The following is an 18,997-nucleotide window of genomic DNA, read 5'->3' as shown; positions in this document are numbered from 1 at the left end:
TTCTATGCATTCTAAGTACCTCTGATAAACTCTCTTGGACTGCATTCTGTGCAAGGATAAAAGCATTCTGGAGAAAAAAAAATTAAAATTTTTAAATCTACATTTGATCACGTACCTACACAAGTCCTGCCATCAGGCCCAAGCTGTAGCCCCGGAGAAGGACAGCGGCAGCGCACCTCCCCTTTCAGCACATCACAGCCATACTGACAGTTTGCCATCAGGCAAGAAAGGGCATCTGGAGAAAAATGAGTGAACACATTCAGATAAAGACTATGATGAGTGCTACAAAATGACTGAGAATTTTGGAGAATTAAGACAGCACATATTTATGATGAAAGTGGGAAAATGCTTGTATCCTTCAAAGAGGAAAAACATCTGCTAGTAAAATTTTTCTTTCCACAAACTACTTCTCTAAGAAAATAATAGGGAAAAAAAAAGAAAACTACCACAATTGTAGTAAGTTGTGTTATTGAATGCAGTCCCCAGAATATAAAGCCTAATATGTAATACAGACTCTGCTGGATAGTTACTGCCATTTTAAAAATGGGATATCTCAAATTGAAAGTAATTTCTCTCCCCTTTCCTCTGTCCAGATACTCAAAGTAACTGTTTTTACAGGAGCAAGTAAGAACCTGATCCCCAGAGAGATGGCAGTACAATTTTTATACCAGTCAAACAACCAGCATCTGCAGCATTAAAGATTTTACATTCATAAGGCCAAAAGGCAGCAGAAATGCAGGTGTCTTGCTGCAATGAAAACTGCAAGCTCTTGTCCTCAAAGGCCAATTAGCAGTGATTTACAGCACTGAAGAATGCTCTGGGGGAAACTTTCAATAAAACTAATAAAAATCAAAACAATTGCTCCTGGTTTTTTTCAGCCTAATTTAACCAGGGAAAAAAAGAGCTCATCTTGTGCAGCTGCCTAATTTCCAGCAGGATTAATCTTTTACTTGGGGACTCATTTTCATTTCATAGAAGTTGTCCAGGGAAATTCCAGCAGGGATTCTGGGAAGCTGAGAGAGAGCAAGCAGCAAGGCTGGCCGTACTTGAGCAGGTTCCATCTGGCATGAGCATGTAGCCATTCAGGCAGTAGCACTTGTAGCTGCCGTAGGTGTTCATACAGCGGTGCTTGCACGGCCGTGGCTTTAGTCCACACTCATTCAGATCTGAAATGAAGGGCACAAGGGAAGAGGCTGGGAGAAGAAAACATACCAGGCATGCATGGAAAAACTGCCAGTTCAAGCTGCTGGAGAAGGAAGGAAAAATACAGCAATTAGCTTTTTATACACAGCTCAGTTGATAGCAAGCATCTAAAACATCCTGCATGAAGCGCTGTTCATCCCCGCAGCCAAGCAGCTTATTTGGCTTGGTTTCATAGATGTCTTTTCAAAAATGACAGTATTAGCATTAGATGAAGTGCCAGTTGCTTCATTAGGCAACACACAAGCTCAGGCTGCCCATGTCTTGCCACTATTCACGCTGATGCCATGTCCAGGACCAGGCAGCACTCGGAAGAGGAAGGAGGAGAGAGAAAGCAAACATGGCTCTGCAATTCTGCAATCACTATCAGTGTTTCTGATAGCAATTCAGTGATTCACTATCATGCTTCAGAATTAGTGGCAGAGGAAGGTAGGAAAGCTGATGCCAACTTACTCTAAACAATCTCACAGAGAAAATTCAATCCTTATCATCTAAAAAACACTAAAAGAAAGTATCTGACATCAGCTATATTTGTCAAGGACCATCCATGAGGCTAGCATTTCAGACTTACAATTTAATAGAGAATTCATGGCTTGAACTGAAAATATTCAGCCTACAGTTTCCATATTAGTAGACAGAACTTCAAACAAGAAGACGATTTCCTTCAGAATTCTCTTCCAAGAATGTGTTGATTTTGTCTGAGTAAGCCAGAATAATTTGTCACTTACTATTGTCGCTAGTTATTTGTATAGTGATGAACAAAGATGAGAACAAACATGAAAATAATAAATCTATTCACAAATCCAGCCAATGAGGACCTAAGAAAATGAGTTATCAACCATCATCTCTAATACCGCACCATGCTGTCTGGCGGTCTTTTGCAGACAGAGAACTGCCATTTTTTCCAGAACTTTTCCATGAGCCATCTCCGAGTCCTAAGCACCATCATATCAAGTGTCACTCAATCCATGTAGCAGAAAAGTAAGCCTTGAGGCTCCCATCATGTCATAGATACACACACAGTAGCCACTTCATAAAATGCCAGCTGAGGAGGTGACAGATGCCTCCTGTGGACCAGAAGCAAAGGCTCAGGATTAAGATGCCGAACCAGAAAGATGAACAATGGTTGCAATGAAGTCAGTAATTTATTGATTCTTTTTCAGAAGTAAAGCAGAAAACTTAACTGGGTCTGTGTAGTAAATGGAGTGAGAAAAATTACATTCATCGTGGGGGTGAAGTTAGAGAAAACATTGATTCTAGACAACTACACCTGGATATTTACAAGTTCTTAATGTCTGGATTTTAAATTTGTCCTGAAACTCTGCAATCCATTGGTTTGTGAGAGTAACATTCTTCACCTTACTCTTTCCAGGCAAAATATTTCTAAATAGCATTCTAAAACTGAGAAATATATTCCATTTCATTTTGATTGGTAAAATGCAGAGCCATCAAGAGAAAAATACACGTATCACACAAGTCACTGATGTAATCCAAACTCAGCCGCAAGGATGTTGCCTGTTTTGTCACTGCTGTTCCTGAGAGCTCCTAACAGTGTGTATATGTATCATTAAACTTGCTGTCTTCTGACCTACTTTGTTTCCATCTTCATGGGGTGAAGGAATAGTGAGCGTCATGCAGACACGGCCCTCCCCTTAGTTCATTTCCCAAGGTCTCAGGAAGAACAGCATGTTTAAGGACAAGAATGCCTCCTGCTCCCCTCTTCTGCAAGAGGGCAGCAGTAAGGGATGTAATTTTCCATTTCTACCTGCTAAGGCTGGACAAGATGTTTCCATGAAGCCTGAAGGGGAATACTTCCTCCTCAAGTGGTGAGGAAGATCAGGTGAGCCTAAGCAGGACTTCAGTGAGGAAAGATTGCCAAAATAAGGGCATGACCTGTGCATGATAAAGAGGGAGAGATGACCACCTCTACCATCTTCCTGGGGACCACGTGCTGCAGAGACAGCATCCCTTTGCAGCTCTCACTCTTTGGGAGTTGGAAAAAGTTTCAGGAGTTGCAAGGAGAGTATTCTTCTCACAATAGGTACCAAAGCCATACTCCCAAGGAAGTACCTTCTGGGTTTGAGAGAAACAGCTGTAGAAGAAAGCACATTTTGTCCTGTGAAAGCAGGGCCTTCTCCTAGGAGTTGTGACTACAGGTATATGCCTAGGCCGAATGGAAATGCAGCAGATGATTATGCTACAGGGCAAGAACAAGTTCTCATTGTGGAAAACTTTGTGTGAAAAGAAGGTTTACATAAAAATCTCAAATAATAAGCAGATGGAAGTTCATGTTTTGAAAGGCAAACTTCTCTTGGCAGCACAAAAAAAATTGTTTTTTCTTTTTTCTGTAAAGCATACCACAAGTAGGCAGTTCCTGACAGACATTGTAGCTGTATTAACATATTTATTACACATGAAATGTGTCTGTTAAAAAAGTCATTGTTACATTCAAAAACTCTGTTAGCATTTGATTTCAAATCATAAATGTATCCCCAAGGAACCCATAGTATTGAATATACTGAAGTTCACTGACAACCATCATTTTGAAGTAAGAGGAAAAAAAAGCTCTCTCAGTCTAAAATATCTGTATTCTTCCTATTTTCTACAAAAATAATCACTTTACAAAATAAAGGCATAATAGAGCTAAGTATAAAATACTTAACTAGAAGTAGGGACAGAATAAGGAAAAGTAATACTGAAATTAAGTTGACAGGGAAGGATTTTAACAGTGCCTTGTGTTAAGTTCTAGTGTTTAAATTCCATTGCACTTCAGCTCCTAAGTTTAGATACTCCTGACTACTAAAGGACTGTTGTGCACTTACTTCCAGAATTATGACCCCAGACTCTAAGCTGAAAATAAGAATTTACGACTGTTCTCAGTATATCACCCTGCATAGAGTATAAATTACATTATGAGCCTTAAAATACTGGATCCTTTTACAGGACTCTGAATTCTACACCACCACTTGATACAAAGTATTCTTAGTACAGAAATGAAAGCTCTAGTACTGACAAATAGACACCTATTAGTAACATACTATGAGAATAGTATAAAGTGCAACACTATTAAAAAGTTAAATCCCTTTAATTTCTTTGTGGGAATGTCCACTCATTGTCCTGCACTTGAGAATTTCATTTTTCAATATTTTAATTTCCCACATTGCCTACAACTGACAGCCAATGCAAAACCAGCACTCTTGATTTCAAAGTAACAAGGCAGTAGAGTACATAAAAGCAGACTGACTGTTTTGGCCACTATGGGACGCAGGTTTATAACAAACACAAGCTGCTGAGCACAGGTATTTTATATCTAAAGGAATTAAATGAAATGTGAGTGCAAGGGAAGGACAGAGTGTTATGCTGGCAAACCCGGATGTGACTCCTTTGACTGCTGCACTGCACCACACATGGTCTTGGACTAACTTCAGTGCACACCCAACAATGGGCCACTTATTTCTAAGCAGATTCAATGCCCTCTGCTATTTCCTTTCAATTAGCTTCTGCAGGCTTCAGCACTCAGGACTTTTTCTGCCTTTTTTGCCTATCATGTAACTTGGATCACGCAACATTGAAGTTAAATATTCAATGCTACATTTACCCAACTCTGAAAATAAAAAGCCAAGGACCAGAAATCAAGTAGAAAAATTAAACTGTTATCACCATAATATAAACAGTAGATGAGCTTTCATTTCCAGCAGTTGCAATTACACTACCATGTCAACCTCATAAGAAATTTCTATCACCTGAACAGTTCTGTTCACTTAGTCTGATTAATCAACAGCTGCCAAATTGGATTTTTTAGCCCTCCTTTTCTACAACTTCCAACTTCATCTAAGTCACAGTTTTGTCTTTATCTGACCTGATAAACAATTTCCATCACTATCACAGGAACTCAGAAAAGAAAAAAGCCAGGCTCTGAAAGAAGAGCAGAGGAAAGAAACAATGCAAGTGACAACCACGAGTATGGCAGAGTCAATTTTGAATACACACAACAGCACCAAGGAAATACAATCAATTATTTGCTCTGCATGCTAAGGGCACTGTAGGTTCAGCTTTCACATCCCAGCCATTGATGGGTCTATCAGCCTCCACTCCCTTCGCAAGAAATTGCACTCCTGTTTGAAGCCGTGCAGACAGCAGGGGTGCAACACCTGAAACACAAGAGCACCTCACCCCTCGCTGCTACATTTCCTGCAGGATGATGGGGGAACACAGGAGCTTCCTTGCTCTGACCAAGTAGACTTGTGTACAGCTGCACATCTTCACAGGGTAGGGAGAAGGCATAATAAAAACATGGCAATATGCATTTCTTCACTTAATAAATATACAAATATATCAAGTGCTAACAAGAATTTCAAGCAGTGAACTTTGCGTCATTTTCCTAGAACAAGCAAGGTAAGAGAATAGAAAGTTACAGAAAAGCAGCCTTAGATTTTTTTTGATAAACACAACCTTTCCCAGCCAAAGAAAGTTAACCTGCATGTGCTTTAGATTGCTAGCAAAAATTACAACTGTTTGTACGTGCTTACTGAATATTATTTGTATTCTCTTCAAGAACAGCTACCAACTTTACAATGAACGCATTTGGAAAGTATGAGTTCTGTTGTTATCACTATAAATTAAGAGAGGTGGCAGAGGGCATTTTCTCTCAAGTGGCTCTGTTTCTTTCTTCACTGCTTAAGCTGGGATCAAAAAGCCAGAAGGAAAACACTAAAGCCATTCAGGAGATATGAATGCTGCAGGGAGAACACATGGTTAGCTCTTGTGCAGCCACTGCAATTTGATTGCTGAGGATAGCAACATAATTAAAAAAGTATCAGGTAGTCTTAACTTCAGAGTGATCTAAAGCGAGGTATGGATTGTCACAGCAGCTGCAGTACCACTGGAAAAGGACAAGCATCCAGCATCATCACACAGTCAGGGATGAACAGCTCTGCTGTGAGGCTGGGCTGATCTCCTGGATCAGTCCCAGGAACACAGCTTGATCCATGGGGCACGTGAACAGAAAAGATGTAAAGCCTGTTTATCAGAGCTTGTACTCAAAGAAGGCCTTTCACTAAGAACATAAGCATACTTTACAGCCCAGAACCATTCACACATGCTAGAAACACTTCCATCTCTGCAGGGAACTCCAACATCTCCTCTGCCAACATTGTTTCTTCTGTTACTATTCTAGAACAGGATTGAGAAAATGGGCCACAGGCTGAACAGGGCAGGTGCTGTATTATAATAACATAGGTCACATTTATCCTGTGTCATTTGAATCTCCTCCCAGCATTCACTGCTCACCTTCACTCCTCTGCATTCACTGCACACTTTCAAACCTCATCCAAACACTGAATCAGCACACGGCAAGAACACAGATCATGACCCCAGGAACAGCTCCAGGGTCTCACCATGCAGTAGAGCAGAAGCAGCCACCTGAACTGGTGCACATTTGGGGCACCATAGTCAGCTGGCATCTCAGAAACCTCATCTACATCTGCCAGGCCGCTTTGTGACCAACACCAAGCAAGAATATTTCATCAGTACTGCTCAAAGTGCTTCCATTGATAACCCATCACATTTTTCCTTCCTTAGCATTTAGTGGCAAGTAAATAGTTTAGTTCAAGACTGAAGCCTCCAGCAATTTTCAAAGCATTCTTTTGATATTGTTAAACTATTTGCTACCTATAAAAACTGTTACACACACATCTAACTGTTAGTTCACTGCACTGTTTTCTAAAAAGGTTTTGGACCGATGAAAGCGCATAGAATAAAATAATAACAACATGCCCTTTAAAATGTCAGCCCAGAATAGGGGAAAAAAAGACAGAATAATGTAAGAGATGAAGGAAACTTTTAAGAAAACTGAAAAACACAACACACATTTTCACATCAGTTTGAGAAGGATTAGTAAATCTGAAAATAAATATGTATCCATTTTTAAAGAAAGGAACTCAGTCTAAAAATCAAAATGTCATAAGAAATTTAGCAACAGCAGAATATATCCTTAAAGAAGAAAATCATTCTAAATATCACACTTTTCTACCATACTTTCCTCAGCACTCAGAAAATGCAAAGATTTTCCTGTAGGCTGAGACAACTGCAAAAGAGTTATAATTGAGATATATTTGTGTGTGAACATGTCTTAGCCATCAAAGTCAAAAAATCACATATTACACTTCTCTAATTGTTTATATTCTATGATCTTTATACCATTACATGCTTTGGACATAACTTTAGAGAAAAAAAAAATCCAAACAATTAAACTTGATAATCCAGTAAGAGAAACTTCATCCTTACACCAACCCCTTAATGGTTTAATGCAACTTAGTTCGGGATTAGGAACACTAAAATGAATATGTATTAATTATGAGGTTTTTAATGAAAAAAATATTACTTCACTATTCAAATCTGAAAATTGTGACTTCATAAAAAACAGCAATCCTGACCATAAGGTTTAAATAATTTGCTTTTGATTAAGGACAGGAAAGCAGGTAACTACATCCTATATATTAATCTCAATGATTTCTTCTGAATGAAAGCAATTTTTCCCCTGTGTCATCCACTGCAGATGTCAATCTCCCTCCAAAAGTCAGTCCAAATATCAGACTTGCTGCAGCAGTAACAGACCTGATATATGAATTCATTACTCTACAAACACAGGGGACACACACAGCATTGGTGGGGGTGGGTACAGAGATCAACAATACGTCCATGATTTCAAAAATAAATTCTTTCTTACCTTGGTTGCAAGTTTTTCCTGTGTATCCTGGGTGGCACTTACACTTGTTTGGCCCAATGCATTCACCGTGTTTGCACCCTGGCTGGCATATAGCTGCAAATAGGGGAATACTCATTATCTTTCCACTCCAGTCACAGCTGACAGTGAAATGTCTGTGAAGTTATTGAATATTTCAATAATTTGAATATTTGAATTATTTCAAATTACCTTGAAATAAACAGCAACTACCTAACAAATAGAAGTACAATCTGTTATACTCAGAAAATAAATACAGATCCCCAAGAAATAATAGAAAGCCATTTTTTGACACCTCTCTCAATATGACAAAAACAAAATTCACAAAGCAAACTTTCAAAGCTTCAATGACAAATAACAAAAGCATTGCTTTTGAAGCAATATAAGAATTCATGCACAAATATATTTTTGTTGATGTAAGATGAGCCAACAGGAATCTTTTCCTGTGTAACTGAAAAACATTTGACAGATGAAAATTTTAAACAGCATTTCTAAGTCCTTTGCATTAGAAATGTTTTTCTATTATCAAACCTACTTTTTAAACCTACTGGAAAAAAGCATAGTAGTTACTATGCTCAAAAATTTTGTTTATCATTATATGACAAAATGGAGATACACAATCCTGCTGAGCTCTCTGCTAAAGCAAGATAGACACAAAATAGACAGAAATCAGATGGTAGCATAAGTTGAATACCCTGTAACCAGGATTTATCTATTTACCCTAGCTTAAGCTTCATTTTACAAAGTAACAGTATCATTTAGAATTTGCAAGTATCTAACCAGATCCAGATGCAACATTAATCTGACAACAACGGGCTGTATCATAAAACTGGATGTATCAAGGACATAATTTAACAGAAATCTCCCAGAATGCACTCAAAAATGCAATTTGTCTTCTAGCCAAGCTGTTCAACAGAGTTAAATTAAACAAATTTTTTTTAAAAAAACAAGATATTTGGTTTGGTTGTGGAAGAACTATCCAAGTACTCCTTTGATGTTCTGAAAATCTCCTTAAGATTCAAAGCATGCAGAAATGGAAATTCCCACAAATATATCCAGAGAAGCAACTGTTAGCATAGAAGGAGTTTGCTCCAGTTTTAGGACTGCCTTTATTTAGGACTGTTTCAGGACTTCCATTATTATCAGGCATGTTTTTTTGTTTAAATGTAGAATATATGTATAATCAGTGATAAATCCTGAGACCATAAAACTTTATTTTAAATCTACATCTCTGCTCCTGATGGATCTTCCTAGTATAATGGTGAAGTCTCTTTCCACACAAGTATTAAGGAGTATCTTAAAAGGCAACAGAAATGCAAGATTTTTTTTTTCCCCAACAAACAGTGTCTGGAAACAAAGAAATAAGATTCATATTTAGAAACAACTCTCAATGGACGTGTAAGGGAAAGGAGCTTCTCAGGCTCCTAAAAGGGTATGCTTCAGGAAGTCTGTCCTTGGGTAATGGACAGGTCTGACTGAAGAGCAACTGACCCACCATGAGACACTTCTAGAACACTGCACTTGGAAACACTCACTGTTTTTTTAATCACTATGGCCATCAACAGGAAAAAAGGATCTCCTTGGTTAAGAGCTCATTTAGATGCTGAGATTTTTGTCTTCCTGGCATCACAGACCCAGGTCTAATCAGAGGTGATGGTGGCAAACTGAGAACTATGAAGACCAACTTAATTACTTCAAAGCAACCAGGGAAAAACAAAAGTTGTGATCTAAACTACAGTAGAGAAAAAGAAATTACTATAAATATGCTTTGGAAACTTGCCTGAATTTTCAACTGCACTTTAGAGAAGATGGGTACTGAGAAGTGGGATACACTTATTTAAACCAGTCCTTTTTAAGAAACAACAAGTACCATGGGATCACTTTGTGTAAAATGTAACAGTTCAGTAACTGCTAGAAGAACCTGTGGCAACTTTATTTTTAGCTGAATTTTTTATGCCTTGGCCTATTACTCAATTGCACAGATTGTACATTAGCAGCAGCTCAGATAGAGAAAAAAAAATCTCATACTTGAAGACATAAATCTCTATTATTCCAAGGAAAGCATCCAAATGACTAGCAAACCACTGTCCATAAAGTCAGTCATCATAAAACACTGGGGGTTTTGCATATTAAGTGGGTATTTGGAAACCTTTGTTTGCTGCCAAACACGGTTCTTGAGGAAAACCTGTTTATTAGAGTACATTCTATGAACTTGGGCTACTTTAGCATTACAAATCATATTTAGACACAGCTGAAATTCAATACAATATTAAAACTGAAGAATTTCTATATACAGGAAAAAACGCCTTGCAGTAGGCTTAACAACATCTGTAGCTCAGCCAACACCACAAATAAATCTGATGGCATTTCCTATGAGGAATCAAACCACCCACAGGATAAAACTTGTGCATCTTCCAATTAACTTTATCAGGGCTTTGCAGGGTGCTCAGGACTAAAGAATCAGATGGTTCAGCCAAGTCTGTATGCCTGGCTGGGGTCCCTACTGAGCCCTACCAGAGTGACCAGGCCCAGAGCGGTGGGTCAGCTCCAGCCCTGCCATCTCCAGCATGAAAATCCTTATTAAAAGGAGAAGCTGCCCATACAAGGCAGTAAATCCACTCACTGATTCCCAGCAAGCTCTATTTGAACACTGGCAACAACCAGATGCAGGTACAAAAATAAGCTTAAGCCAGACCTTCAGCATTTCTTTTAATAGCAGACAATTATTTCAGCTGTTTGGCATGAGTGAGAGCATACACTACATGTGCTGATGTGACTGGGTCCTTTAATTCTCCACTCTACTTGTTTTCCTGCAAAGCTCCAGATACAACAGAACAGAATACTTCAGTCACTCCATTCACACACAGACAAATGGAGTTTCTGCATTTTTTTGGAAACAAGTAGACTCACAAGTAATGGAGAAAAAAAGTCTCCCAATTACTACTTCTTGCCTCTTGAGAATTTAAGAATTCCTCCACAACCAATAAACCATCATTTCCTTCCAAGTGACCCACATTTACAATAACTGAAATAACCCATGTCCCTGGATTTCAGCCTGTTATGTAACACTTGCTTCCCTACTAGAAAAGAAGGAAATGTAGACAGAAGGGTTACTCCAAGTTGAGAAAGTCACTCTCTTATGAACATAGGGCAGTGAAATCCAGAAGGGTCTGAGAAGGACTGCCAAAACTCAGTAAAAACTTTCTACTCTTTATAATAGTAATTTTTGCAAACAAAAGTTAAAATTATACTGGCATAGACAAGTGCTGCTCAAAGTACTGTTTACTAATTTACTGTTGAACCAGTATCAAAGCAGACCTACCACATCCAAGGATTACTCTCTGAAAGCTGTTAAGCTGAACTCCCATTGGGTGTGAATGTGGATTGACATGGACAGAAAAAGAATCCTAAGCACAGCAATTTTCATTTTTAGTCAAGTCTTGCTTTTTTATCTGTGACACAGAATAACCTATAACTAAACTTTCCTTTTCACTTTATTGACCAATTCATTCAAGAGGTAATCAGCAAAAAAAAAAAAAAAATCCTCTGGTCTCATGATTATTCACTTCAGTTGGATAATTTTAAATGCTTTTTTCTTGGGTCAGATGTGAAGATTTACTCTCTGTTCCCATTAACTTCAAGGAGGTATCCTAGGGCCTTTTATTTGGCCATAAATCTGAGTACCTATTTTCAAGGCTGGCAAGAACTACCTTTTCCCCCCAAAATAAGGTGACAAATACCACTTTAAGTCTCACTTAAATTTCAGGACAAATTAAACTTCCTGTAAAAATAACACAAGGAATTGAAATGTGAATGGGTGGTTTGGGTTTATGATGGGTTGTTTGTTTTTTTCCTTTTTTTCAAGTGTGGGAGAGTGGAAGAAAGAATTTCTGGTGAAATGCACATGCTGCTAGCATGCATTATGCTCATGCAAAAGCCAGAAGCCACCAATCTTCTGAGCCACTGCTTACTGTTGGTGTTATCCAAGTATTACTCAACCATTCTGGATTATTATTTTTAATTGTTGCACAAATACAACAAATGAAAAACACATTCAACAATTTCATTATGGGTCTGTAATGCTGAGGGGTGTTTTGATTTCATCTGTATTTTGTCACTGCACACAGTTCCCTCACAACTGCTTTGGAAGTGCACCTCAGACTCGGTCAGATCCTCTGCAGTAAGCTGCCCATTTTTGAGGGCATGGGTGACTACCACATGCTGTCCCCTTCTATTCCTTCTCTTCTAGAATTTTAACATTAATGATCTCTTTATTGACTACCAAACACTGTTTGGTGGAGTCCTCACCAGAAGATTGCACGCCTGGCTCCTACCTGACTAATTCCTCTTCATTTGTGCCCAGCAATGGAAATCCCTCAGCTTTCTTAATGGATTGTTCTTAGCAATTAAAATTCCCTTTGGTCTTCCAACACTCCTAGCTATGTTTTTCATTAAAACAGCATTGAGTATGAGTCTTACATTCTTTTTCTCTGCTTTGCCTCCCAATTTCTGAACTTCTTTTTAATCTCTCTGAAGTCTAAAATTATGCACAGAAATACCTGCATCTGAAACAAACTATGCTAACCATCTGCCTGAATGGCCTTGTTTCTGCCCTCTCTTCCTGAGTAACAAACAGCCCCCTATTTATTCTGACTCCAGATCCCAGCTCCTTAAAATTCAATTTGCTCAGGCACAGCAAGTAATTTGTGCAGCAGCCCAGAAATGATTACACAGTGTATTCAGCTTCACAAAACTTCATTGGATCCTCTTACACTGCTGATTGCAGAACACATTTCCCATCTTCAGATCGTTTCTTACATTTCCCCCAGTACCAGCTTTCTAACAAGACTTGCATGTAAGTGAAAGAAGCTTTCCTCTAGGCTGCCTCCTCCACCTGAACCTGGGTGCCTTCCTCCTGTGGTGCTCACAGACCACAACACCAAGTTCCATAATACTTCTCTCCCTCAGAGTCAGCTGCAGCTCACATCTCTCTCTCTCTGTTTACTTTTTGCAATTCTTTATAAATTATGCAATCACATAAACATGCTCAGGAAAATGAAACTGCCTTATTCACAGTAATTTTGATCTAGGATCCCAAAGGTATGAGCTAATTTGTAAAATAAATCATTGTAGATCTTTCAGAGCTGCATATTTCTTCTTTGTTCAACTACATACTCCAATTACTCACAACTGCAAGAGAATACATAAAGCTTATCCCACCTCAAAGTTACTAGAAGGTGGTAAAAACACATCATACCCATAACTCACATTAGGGAATTACTTCTGAAAAAGTTACTTTGCTTCCCATGTAAATGAATTAATAGTCACAGAATATATCTCTGCAGATATTAATAAGCCTGACTAGGACAACTGGGTATTAATTTTCAGATAATTTCATCTGCACACTTCTTAATCTATTTTTTGGGGAAGATAATAAATGTCCTTGACCAGCTTCTGTAACTAGAAACTGACAATAACATCAGACAAAATGGTAGTATCTAATGCCTGAATATTTTTTCAGAAATTATTTGCCCTTATTTGTGACATTCATGCTGTCAAAATGTTCAAGCTTTTATCTGAAACATACATTCCATTAAGTAAGTGGCTCCTCATTTTTCATGCACAACTCCAACACTTGCCCGAGTAAATCAGTTACTCAGTTTGCACTTTTGATTCTGGTAACAGCACATTAACATGACAAACTGCAACCAGTGTGGGCCATTCATTGCAGTGAATTCTTGCCTTGGCTATGACTGCTGCCAAATGTGTCTCTAAACCACACAGACAAATCCAGACTCTGGCTTATGAATGCCTTGATATTCAGAACAGCACTACACAGCATGCATAACTTAAGCATGGGTAACACTGAAACCAATAGGATTTAATGAAGTCAGTAGAAGTTAATCTAATGCTTATACACTTAAATATTCTTTCTTAAAAATCAGCAGAAATCTGATCTAACACACGTAAAATTAGAAAAGCAAGAAATATTTCATGCTTTGTCAAGCTTCGTGTTTGCATTTCAAGTGGTTCATGAAAACTGCTTAAAGAATGGTGCTTATCATCTCAAATGCCTGTCTGTTACCTGAATTTTTCTACGTGTTCACAGAATTCCAACAGCTAGAAAGAAATGGGATAGCATGAGTGTCTCTGTGTGGTAACAGAAGACAAACTGGGTCCTACTGATATTTTGTTTATTTGAATATAAAACATCCACTGGTTTCAGCCGTGTAACTTCTCTATCACAGTAACAAAGCTGATTTCATACAGAGATGAGTGGCTGACTGCTTTGCTCCTCCCTGTCTGAGACTCGTGCCTCTGCCACAGGGAGTGGCAAAAAGAATCACAGAATCTCTAGGCTGGAAGAGACCTTCAAGATCATGGAGTCCAACCCATGCCCCAACACCTCAACTAAACCATGGCACTGAATGCCACATCCAGTCTCTTGTTAAACACATCCAGGGATGGTGACTCTACCACTTCCCCAGGCAGACCACTCCAGTACTTTATCACTCTTTCTGTAAAAACTTTTTCCTAATATCCAACCTGTATTTTCCTTGGCACAGCTTAAGGCTGTGTCCTTGTTCTGTCAGTGCTGCCTGGAGAAAGAGACCAACCCCACCTGACTACAGCCACCTTTCAGGGAGTTGCAGAGAGTGATAAGGTCACCCCTGAGTCTCCTTTTCTCCAGGCTAAACACCCCCAGCTCCCTCAGTCGTTCCTCACAGGGTTTGTGCTCCAAGCCCCTCTCCAGCCTCGTTGCCTCCTCTGGACATGCTCCAGTATCTCTCAATGTCCTTCCCAAACTGAGGGCCCAGAACTGGACACAGCACTCAAGGTGTGGCCCCACCAGTGCCCAGTACAGGGGAAGAGTGACCTCCCTGCTCCTGCTGGCCACACTATCCCTGACACAGCCCAGGATGCCCTTGGCCTCCTTGGCCACCAGGGCACTCTGCTGGCTCATGTCCAGCTGGCTGCCAACCAGCACACCCAGGTCCCTTTCTGCCTGGGCACTGTCCAGCCACACCATCCCCAGCCTATAATGCTGCAGGGGGTTGTTGTGGCCAAAATGCAGGACTCAGCACTTGGACTTCATCCCATTGGATTCTACCCATCCATCCAACCATTCCAGGTCTCTCTGCAGAGCCTTCCTACCCTCCAACAGATTGACACACACTCCCAACTTAGTGTCAGCCCCAAATTTACTAATGAAGGACTCAATCCCCTCATCCATATCATCAGTAAAGATCTTGAACAGAGCTGGCCCCAGCACAGACCCCTGAGGGACACCAGTGGTGACTGGTCCCAGCTGGATGCAGCGTTGTTCACCACCACTCTCTGGCCCGGCCATGCAGCCAGTTCTGAACCCAGCAAAGAGTGCTCCTGTCCAAGCCAGGGGCTGCAGCTTTTCCAGGAGTGTGCTCTGGGAGACAGTGCCAAAGGCCCTGCTGAAGTCCAGGTACACAACACCCACAGCCTTTCCTGCATCCACCAGGAGGGTCACCTGGTCATATGAGGAGATCAGGCTGGTCAAACACAACCTACACCTCCTAAAGCTCTCCTGGCTGGGTCTGATACCCTGGGCAGCCTGTAAGTGCTGTGTGATGACACTCAACATAAACTGCTCCATAACCTTGCCAGGTACTGAGGTCAGGCTAACTGGTCTATGATTACCAGGATCCTCCTTCCCACTCTTTGTGAACTGGTCACATTGGCCAGCTTCCAGTCCTCTGGAACCTCCCCAGTGAGCCAGGAACAAACAAGACACATCAGTTCCTAAGCAGCAGCAGAGTTGATTTCATTTTGCCAGGTTCTACACTGCTGGAGACCAAGGGCTGTAAAGTTGCCCTGTTCTGGGAAGGAGAACCTGTAGTGGAAGTGCAAAGCAGGCAGTGGAGAGCAGTAAGTGCCTCAGCCATTCCAAAATAACCTCTCACTGCACATGATTCAATGCCATGAAAGCAAATTAGGCCTCCTAGGTCTGACAGCTTGTAAATGCATTGCCAGTAGTACAAACAATTTGCAGAAATGGAAAAATACTGCACAGGGCTTGAGGGTAAAATAAAGAAAAGGAGTGAAAAGGGGAAAAGTGTCGTATTTTAGAAAATAAGTATATCATTGTATAGGCATCTGGGAAAAAACAGCCCTGTTAATTTCTTTCCCCCCTCATCTCCCCCAAATAAAATGCTTAAAAAATTGAAAAACAACAAAAAATTACCTTCTTGTCACATATTAAAATTTTCATGTAAACTTATGACTTCAAGGCCATAACTCCAAGTCATAAACTTGCCAAAAGTATTTCAAGAAATATGTTCAGCTAACCTTTGGGCTGGCACCTTAGGCTGGCTATTCTCTGCCTTAAGACGTAGAACGCTGCAAAACAAATATCCAAAAGAGAAATTCCAGCTTTTTTTTTTCTCTGTAAGGAGGATGACTTGGCTGTGGTTTTTATCAACTTGTTACATTCCGGGAGAATTACATACATTCAACATTCAGAGCTTTTCTGAAATAAAAAAAATTCTAGTACACATTTAAAAATGGAAATACCTTACATCAGCACCTCATTATGAGATTTAACAAACACATTCTGATACATAAGAGTAATTAAATATAATGATGTGATGCTATTCTTATTCAATTAACTAAGGAACTACACTTTGTCAAGCTTCATACAGTAAGTAATTGTAAAAATTCTCACGTTTCATGGTTCAGGTTCAACATTTCCATCAACAGAGCACAAATGCTTTTCTTAAAGACACAGTATCCTTTCATTTAAGTGTGAGTATATATTTTTAATTTAACACTGTCTCCACAGCTCAAACACAAAGACCTAGCACCTGGATGCTAATTTGAGAGCAATTAAAATTACACCCATTTATATGTATCTGAACACCTGCAACCAATAAACATGTTGGCACACAAATTTACTGGTCATTTTTATAACATTTAAAAATGTAATGTCATCTAAATGAAAAGTAATACTTACTCTAAAAGAAACCTTTTCAGCTCTTGCTACTGCATGAAACAAGATATGCTACAAAACTTAAATAAGATGAAAACACAGATATATGTTTCAGGCTATTTGAAATCAATTTATTTGCCAATAAATTTAATGTTAGCAGCATGGCTTGTTAGGCTACAGAGCCTTGTGATAGCAGGTTGGAACTTGAGCAACAGCAGCTCTTTGTATTTTAAGTAGTGAGTGACCAACACTTCAGGCTTTTCTATGATTGCAACTGATACTTGTTTACATTGGTTTTAACTAGGAAGTCCCTTAGCCTTGGTTACAATGAAAAAGAAGCTCCTCAGGTTGTTGCTGGGCTTTCAAAGATGCAATTACGAATATACTACAGTTGCAGTCGGTCAAATTGATTACTGATGACATTTCCTTAGAAAAAAGCAGGCTGCAAAACTACTAATCTACATATGAAGTGCATGAGGAATGCAGTAGGAAAATGGAAGAGGATACTGTATCTTTAACACAGTTAAGTCATGCTTTAAAGGCATAAAGGATCTAAACTGGGAAAAAAATTGAATAAAAATAGCAAAACCTCATTTTTATTCTTGAATAGCAGTGTAAAGCAGTATTGCAATTCTGTATAAAATGCCTTTTCTTTGAAAAGTACCAGGGATGCACAAAAATATCAGTCATTTTATAAGAACATTTTATAAGCAGACATGCTCCATATCAGTATTTATTAAACACTGCCAACACAATGCATTAATTCAGACTGTGGTCTTGCAACCCCAAATTCAGTAGCAAAACTCTTACTGACTTTAGGGATGTTTTTTTTAGTGGATCAGCCTCCTCGAAACCCTTATTTTCACAGGTCATTATTGACAAAACCATGGTTTTATTTTGTGCATCTTGGACTATACAGAATTGCCATTTCCACGGAAAGCAATGTTACATGCAGGAAACAGAAATCCTAAGCTGCCCATGGCCTCCTCTCCCATTGATGTGTTGGATGATTTATATGGGTAAATCGTCTTCAACTTCATTTTTACCAATACAAAATCTCCTTCTAAGCATCAATGAGAGCGCAGCCACTGCTTCCTCCCCCTCCCACCACCTCACACCCCTGTAAGAGATTGCACAGAACAGGTACACAACCTTTGAGCCCATCAGGACAGCAGCACAGACACTGCAAGAGCCTTCCCAAGGGCTGTGAGAAGGCAGCAGCATGCACAGCTCCCAGCAAAGCACTCAGTTATGCCTGCATCTGCTATACATCAACTTGTACAAGCTCCTCTCTCTCGCAAGTCCTCTTTAGAACTTCCTGAAATCATATGCTTTCTACCAGGTTTGTCTAAATCTAAATGCCAGCCTGACATCCTTCAATTAACACTTTTTTAATGCTGCTAAGATAAGGGGAGGTGTAAACTGATGGTCTGACTTCATACATCCTTGACTGTTCTGTCCCTAGGCCTTTAAGCCAATTGTGGTGGAAAACTACTTTGTTGACCTACTCTGGGTTTGCTTCCCAGGTAAAAAACACTCAAATCTCAGCACGAGGAGATAACCAGATGGAGTTACAACCAATGGGCTCTCTGAAAGAGCACATTCATCTTCACCACCCCTTCTGGAGACAGACTGCCTGGATTTTCTTACTGTTTAAGGAGAATTACACATAGAAATGGGTGAAGTCATCAAATATCACTGCTTACCAAACCCACGTTCAGTTAAATTTTATTTCTGTTAAGCATCTTCTGTTGGTCAAACTTTCTATCCATCAGATAACACCTGCTGACTTCCAACAGTCACAGACTCCAGTCAGCAGAGGGTCTGATGGTAGATCTGTATTTGTTTATAGAAGCTGCAGATGTCGTCTTCTCTTCTCTATCTATCTATATTAACACAGGAAAAGGAACCATTTTTGCCATCACCTCCAGCAAAGGAGTTGTCCAAACTGTAATGCAGAACGAGAATTCAATCCACTTCATATTGCTTTTCTTCTAAAAATCCTGAACTTTTAAAATCTATGTTAAAATGTTATCTCCTTCCAGTTTTTTGCTGTTAAACTGCAGCTAAAATTTTGAAACAATCTTCACATC

At 39.5% G+C, this 18,997-nt stretch overlaps 1 protein-coding gene across 1 annotated transcript in view; it reads right to left on the bottom strand.

The window, feature by feature from the left end:
• Positions 1-18,997, bottom strand: part of NPNT (nephronectin) — a 61,426-nt gene that overhangs the window by 23,522 nt on the left and 18,907 nt on the right. Inside the window, 4 exon segments of the mRNA XM_030948337.1 lie at positions 116-235; positions 1,047-1,166; positions 7,928-8,020; positions 16,265-16,315. Coding sequence (XP_030804197.1) covers positions 116-235; positions 1,047-1,166; positions 7,928-8,020; positions 16,265-16,315 — 384 coding nt within the window.

Source organism: Camarhynchus parvulus, chromosome 4 (assembly GCF_901933205.1).
Source record: "Camarhynchus parvulus chromosome 4, STF_HiC, whole genome shotgun sequence".
NCBI classification, from domain to species: domain Eukaryota; kingdom Metazoa; phylum Chordata; class Aves; order Passeriformes; family Thraupidae; genus Camarhynchus; species Camarhynchus parvulus.
This window is presented reverse-complemented; position numbering and strand designations above follow the sequence as displayed.